Below are 7,500 nucleotides of genomic sequence, written 5' to 3'. Positions count from 1 at the left end.
GAAGGAAGGAAGGAAGGAAGGAAGGAAGGAAGGAAGGAAGGAAGGAAGGAAGGAAGGAAGGAAGGAAGGAAGGAAGGAAGGAAGGAAGGAAGGAAGGAAGGAGGAAAGGAAGGACACCTATGAGGAGTATTGAGACAGGGCCCTAGTCCAGCAGCCCACCTGCCCCTCTCCTGCGGGGGGTTGTTGAGGTAGGAGTGGGGGCTCCGGTTCAGACTGCTGTCCTCCAGCTCCCCTCTGTTCATGTAGATCCTCCCAGGTCTCATGCTCCTCTGGGCCGTGGCTATACTCTGAGACAGGAGGGGACAGGAGGGGACAGGAGGGGACAGGAGAGGACAGGAGGGGACAGGGTTACTCTGAGACAGGAGGGGACAGGAGGGGACAGGAGAGGACAGGAGGGGACAGGAGGGGACAGGGTTACTGTGAGACAGGAGGGGACAGGAGGGGACAGGAGGGGACAGGAGAGGACAGGAGGGGACAGGAGGGGACAGGGTTACTGTGTCTATACTCTGAGACAGGAGGGGACAGGAGAGGACAGGAGGGGACAGGAGAGGACAGAAGGGGACAGGGTTACTCTGAGACAGGAGGGGACAGGAGAGGACAGGAGGGGACAGGGTTACTCTGAGACAGGAGGGGACAGGAGGGGACAGGAGAGGACAGGAGGGGACAGGGTTACTCTGAGACAGGAGAGGACAGGAGGGGACAGGGTTACTCTGAGACAGGAGAGGACAGGAGGGGACAGGGTTACTCTGAGACAGGAGGGGACAGGGTTACTCTGAGACAGGAGGGGACAGGGTTACTCTGAGACAGGAGAGGACAGGAGGGGACAGGAGAGGACAGGAGGGGACAGGGTTACTCTGAGACAGGAGGGGACAGGAGGGGACAGGAGGGGACAGGGTTACTCTGAGACAGGAGGGGACAGGAGGGGACAGGAGGGGACAGGGTTAATGCTATGTTAGAAGTCAGAGAGTGGGAGGGGTGGGGGGGGTTAGAGAAGGAGAGAGACAGACGAGAGAGAGAGAGAAAGAAGAGAGACATAGAAACAGAGAGAGACAGAGGAGAGAGAGAGAAAGAAAGAAGAGAGACATAGAAACAGAGAGACAAGCACCTTGACTATCCCGCTGACGAGGGCCTGGATAGAAGGCTTGATGTATCCCTTGCTGGTGATCATGAAGAGAGTGTACTGGAAGTATCCGGCCAGCCCAGAGTGTGTGTGTGTCCCACTCAGGACCACGTTGTCCTGGCTGTACCTGTCCCCAAACCGGGCCTTCAGCTCCTTCAGCACCTGGGAGACAGGAAACAGCAACACTTCAACATGCATGAGAGACGACACTGACAGCCTGGCGCAGTAACCACGCCCGTGATCGTCCTGTGACGGTATTGTAATGAGGTGATTGAGATTCAGATGTGAACCCTGGGTCCTTAGTCTCAGTATTCAGGTTCACCCATGTGGTCTCCGAACCGCCCCAGAGACACGGGCTGATCCATTGTTTACAGATCTGTGTTGACAAGAGCTGAGTTGAGCTGAGTTGAGTTGGGATTTGAACTAGTAACCCCCGTCCATCAGCAGACTCCAAAACACCTCTGTGACATCAGCTGATCGCCAGCATCCGTGAGCCAACTCACCTCCACCCTCACCTCCACCCTCACCTCCACCCTCACCTCCACCCTCACCTCCACCCTCACCTCCCCCCTCCCCCCTCCCCTCCACCCTCACCCTCACCTCCACCCTCACCTCCGGGAGCCATCTCACCTCCAGCCTCAGTCTCTGGGACACCATGCCGATGTCAACCGTGACGAAGACCACCCTCGTCCTCCCGTCATCCACCATGAAGGCTCTGCTGTACAGGCGGGTGTGGATACCCCCTGCTGTCTGGTCCAGTGTGGCATACCCCATCTACCACACACACACACACACACACACGCACGCACGCACACACACACACACACACACACACACACACACACACACACACACACACACACACACTCTGAGTTGTAAAACATGGACCCCCAATCCAACCCTGGATGCTGAGTGCCAAGCAGTGAGGCTGGGGTACCATTTTAAAAAATATAGTATTTGGTTTGACTCGGCCAGGGATCGAACCCCCAACCTCCCAATCTCAGGGAGGACACTTTAACCACAAGGCCACTGAGCTGGTTCCACCCAACCTCAACTACAGACTATAAACATAAGGACTGTTCTATCTCATATCATCTGCTGATCTCTGCTCATGAATCTTATCAAACACAGATGACTATCTTCATGTCATAAGTTTCCTAAGCTGCACCCTCGTCGAGACTAGAGAGGTAGTACAGGTCAGAGAGGCTTATCTCCTGATCCCAACCCTCTCATGATCCTAACCCTCTCATGATCCTAACCCTCTCATGATCCTAACCCTCTCATGATCCTTATCTGTCAAAACACATATCGGAAGATTGTACCGAGCAAGGGCATAGTGAAGTCTGTGTTCCAGTTATAAATGAAGTTATACCAAATATACATTATAATATGTGACCGTGTCTAGAGGATTGGTCCTGATGTCAGCAGTACTCAAAATGCGTTAGAGGGCAAAATGTTTTTTTGTTTTTTTTACAGTTTTCCTTTTTTTCATAAAAATTTAAGTTGCGAAGTAGCCAGTCAATGTAACAAACAACAGTTTTAGGTTCACTAAATAGTCATACTTTGTCATCAAAGTATGCACGTTCATGCTCGTTTCTGGTCGGAGTTTGGGGGGTGTGATAGGGGTTGTTTGTGAGTAGGGGGCTCTGTGTGTGTGTGCTGTGATGTCCGGGTCCTGCCCCCTGCTGTGAGGGTGTATGGAGCACATAGATATAATAAATCCCCTAATAGAAACTATACACTGTATGTACGGTATAGAGCCACTCACCAGAGGAATATCAGCTGGGGGGCCCGTGCAGTCTGCCCTGCCCACCCCAATCATGAAGGGGTTGTCCTGGGGAGGAGCGATGGGGGGGGGCGTGGCCTCTGGGTCCCCTGGTGACGGGACACAGCAACCATCAACCATCAACATGCGCTACATTTACAACAGCTGGGAGACACAGGGAAACATGTCACAGGCATCTGCTTCAGAGTACATGGTTGTCGAGTTACCGTCAGAGATCCATACCTGATTGGCTGTTGTCCATCACCACGATGGTGATGAGGCCGATAGTGACGCCAGTCATGATGATGAACAGGAAGGTGAGCGTGGCCTCCAGGGTGGTCAGCCCACAGCAGCCCTTCCGCTGAGACATGGTCCTACTGGGACCAGAAACACAACCCTCAACATGACTGCAACTACAAAACAGTTCAAACACACACTACTATACACTGTACACTACTATATACTCCACCAACACAGCGGTCAGAATATCCAGAGATCACATGAGAGAAAAATAACCAATGCACTCAATGATACGTTCATTTATTATCAATTAGGCTTAGAATTAACATTTCTGTTTCTTTTTACCCAACAACCAGCCAAAACATACTGCATAAGGTATTTGACCAGCAATATATTACATCAGGATTAGGAAAGTGTACTAGGATTTTTTTCCTAGACAGTAGTTACTACCATCAAGTAAGCAAAAAAATACTTCTTATATCAAAATAGCATTATAACAGAATTTCTCCCAACATACAGTGGAATACTCACACGTCTGACGGCGCTTGGAAGTGACAAGCAGGGATCTGAACTGCAACTGAGGTTGAGCTTGGCTGAACAAAGGTACTATAGTGCTTCTGGGTATTGTTTTACAGCCCAGAGGGAAATAATGGTTGTCCTCACTGTACTCTCAGACCTGGAGTATCTGTCTTAGCCTTGTACAGGGTTTTACCCCGGTTGCATAAGTAATTGATATCACCTCCGAGTCTATTTCACTCCAAAGGTCATATTATATGATGAGATATTGTATGATAAGGTATAGAGAGAAATAGCCATACGCTTACAACTGATCAAATAACAGAGAATTCTGCCACATCATGTTGGAGCTTTGTGTTTTTTGTAATACAGTATATTTATTATACAATTTTAATATCTTTTTTGACATTCCCTGAATAAATGCACTTCAAACAAAAAGTGAAAACAAGATTAGCATCATAATAGTTTAGAATTGTCAATTAAAGTGTCAGTGTGATCAATTTATCAGCTGACCTCCACAATCATGAAGTGGTAGATATTAATTGATTGGTGGATTGATAGATTGTGATGTCATGGCCAGTTGGAAGAGCCCCCCCCCCCCCCTTTTGCAATGGAAAAATAGCACAAACACAAATGTTGTCATCAGACATGACGGGAATGTGGCATTCTGGTCCTTTTTAGCACATCTGTTTGTCCATCAGGGGCTCTCCGCACCGAACTGCACTGAGTGACCAGCGGTTGGCAAAATCTAAGAATAAGATAGGATATAGCATATATTATATGTCGAAGACGTATTTTCCACTTACTGTTAGCTATATCCAATACATCCATATCCCAGTAACATATGATCATAGACTATAATACAGCAGAATACATGCCATATAATAAAACACATTTAGCAGCAAGCTCCGACTGAGTAAAAAAGGTACAACAATCATCAAATATATAATTGTTTAAATGTATTTGGATGCAGGGAGGGATAAAGTATATAATGACAATATTGCACTTTATTTTCAGTATAAGAAGAATACAACAAAGTATTATCTCCAGAACCAGTTAAACCAAATAGGTTTTTCAGTCCTATTGTCCTATTTTTCAGTCCTATTCAAAAATCTGTCAACCAATTCACACACGATTGAATAAACAGTGACATCAAGAGGTTGAATAAAACAGTTTTGATGTTCTGGGACCACTGCCTCTTGTGGTAGCAACATAGAACTGCAGGTCAACAACTCGCCGGAAGTGGAGGCAGGAAGCGACAAATAAGGATCCCTGTTCCTGGTGTGTCCGCTTACAGCCAACACACAAAAATGGGCTGGGTCCTACCTCCATGGATGGGTCAGCATGAAGACCCGGGGCCGAAACAAGCCGAACCTGGCTCGGTCGAGATCGTTTGATTCTGTGGGCCGACATATATATATATATAGATATAACGGGTCTGCGGGTCACTCGGTTCGGAGGAGGAGGGTTCAAAAAATTAAAGGGGAGAGAAAAAGAAAGGTGTCGTATTTCAAAACAGACCCTGACAGACTACCGACCCACCCCTTCACTAGGTGCCAATCAAGAGAAAGCACAGCCCTCCTGGTTTCTATCCTATCACATCTCTGCTGCTCTCATAGAGACACCTCCCCTTCTTCCCCTGTATTCAACACTAAACATGGCTGCTTCTCTCGGAAGGGACTCACTGGATGCAGCTCAAAGTGAGAGAAGTGAACTTTAGAACTGTGTCAAGAGAAGCAGTTTTTATCCCGACCTGCAGGTGAGTCTAGTATAATGTTGATGATGGGTTTTGAGCAGTGGGAACTATATGATCTGGGTCTAGATACTATATGATCTGGGTCTAGATACTATATGATCTGTGTCTAGATACTATATGATCTGTGTCTAGATACTATGTGATCTGGGTCTAGATACTATATGATCTGGGTCTAGATACTATATGATCTGGGTCTAGATACTATATGATCTGTGTCTAGATACTATGTGATCTGGGTCTAGATACTATATGATCTGGGTCTAGATACTATATGATCTGGGTCTAGATACTATATGATCTGGGTCTAGTCAGTCAACCCGACCCGAGCAGAACCTGGTGATACGGGACAGACTGGGACTGAGGATCCCTCTTCTCTGAGGATCCCTCTTCTCTGAGGATCCCTCTTCTCTGAGGATCCCTCTTTGAGGATCCCTCTTCTCTGAGGATCCCTCTTCTCTGATCATCCCTCTTCTCTGAGGATCCCTCTTCTCTGAGGATCCCTCTTCTCTGAGGATCCCTTCATTCAGACGCTGGTTCTGTTTCCTTTGAAACCACGCAGTCAAGCAGCTACCTGCATGGTTTAGATCTTGAAGCGTGTAAATGGTCACATTAGAAGACCTGAGCCTGTCCATTATCAAACCTGAGCCTGTCCCCTGTCCCTGTCCCTGTCCCCTGTCCCTGTTCCTGTCCTTGTCCATGCTCAGTGAGATCTATCCATGCTCAGTGAGCTCTCTAGACGGGACGGACGTGGCTGCTGACGGTCAGCGCGAAGCTAAGGTTAGCATAGTGTTAGCATAGTGCTACATCCATGGCATAGTGTTAGCATAGTGTTAGCATAGTGTTAGCATAGTGCTACATCCATGGCATAGTGTTAGCATAGTGTTAGCATAGTGTTAGCATAGTGTTAGCATAGTGTTAGCATAGTGTTAGCATAGTGCTACATCCATGGCATAGTGTTAGCATAGTGTTAGCATAGTGTTAGCATAGTGTTAGCATAGTGTTAGCATAGTGCTAGCATAGTGCTAGCATAGTGTTAGCATAGTGCTAGCATAGTGTTAGCATAGTGCTAGCATAGTGCTAGCATAGTGTTAGCATAGTGCTACATCCATGGCATAGTGTTAGCATAGTGCTAGCATAGTGCTAGCATAGTGTTAGCATAGTGTTAGCATCTCGTAAGGTAGCTAGCTAACCTCTCTAACAGTCCTGCCCTTAGTTAGCTAGATAAACCAGATAAGTCGGTGCAAGTTCAAGACATAACGCGTTAATATTACTCTTATTATGCTGTTTTACTATTGATAGATGTTATTACAGCGGCAGCAGGTCTTGTCATATTGCTAACTAGTCCAGTACAGTGTGTTAAACTAGCTAGATACCTGCTTTACTACTAGATACCTGCTTTACTACTAGATACCTGCTTTACTACTAGATACCTGCTTTACTACTAGATACCTGCTTTACTACTAGATACCTGCTCTACTACTAGATACCTGCTTTACTACTAGATACCTGCTTTACTACTAGATACCTGCTCTACTACTAGATACCTGCTTTACTACTAGATACCTGCTTTACTACTAGATACCTGCTTTACTACTAGATACCTGCTTTACTACTAGATACCTGCTTTACTACTAGATACCTGCTTTACTACTAGATACCTGCTTTACTACTAGATACCTGCTCTACTACTAGATACCTGCTTTACTACTAGATACCTGCTTTACTACTAGATACCTGCTTTACTACTAGATACCTGCTTTACTACTAGATACCTGCTCTACTACTAGATACCTGCTTTACTACTAGATACCTGCTTTACTACTAGATACCTGCTCTACTACTAGATACCTGCTCTACTACTAGATACCCGCTTTACTACTAGATACCTGCTTTACTACTAGATACCTGCTTTACTACTAGATACCTGCTTTACTACTAGATACCTGCTTTACTACTAGATACCTGCTTTACTACTAGATACCTGCTTTACTACTAGATACCTGCTCTACTACTAGATACCTGCTTTACTACTAGATACCTGCTCTACTACTAGATACCTGCTTTACTACTAGATACCTGCTTTACTACTAGATACCTGCTCTA

General features: G+C 46.5%; 1 protein-coding gene across 1 annotated transcript in view; it reads right to left on the bottom strand.

Annotated features, from left to right (window-relative positions):
* LOC311326936 (neutral ceramidase-like) overlaps positions 1-3,255 on the bottom strand; it is a gene marked incomplete at its 5' end in the record, with an annotated part of 12,174 nt that extends 8,919 nt beyond the window's left edge. The window contains 5 exons of the mRNA XM_084459915.1: positions 160-287; positions 1,106-1,282; positions 1,751-1,894; positions 2,889-2,995; positions 3,129-3,255. Of these exons, the coding sequence (XP_084316041.1) occupies positions 160-287; positions 1,106-1,282; positions 1,751-1,894; positions 2,889-2,995; positions 3,129-3,255 (683 nt within the window). The remainder of the gene's footprint in view (positions 1-159; positions 288-1,105; positions 1,283-1,750; positions 1,895-2,888; positions 2,996-3,128) is intronic.
* Positions 3,256-7,500: the final 4,245 nt, after the last annotated feature.

This window comes from Borostomias antarcticus (genome assembly GCF_949987555.1).
Source record: "Borostomias antarcticus genome assembly, chromosome: 29".
In the NCBI taxonomy this organism is placed as follows: domain Eukaryota; kingdom Metazoa; phylum Chordata; class Actinopteri; order Stomiiformes; family Stomiidae; genus Borostomias; species Borostomias antarcticus.
Note: the sequence above shows the minus strand (reverse complement) of the source record. Positions and strands in the feature narration are given on the sequence as shown.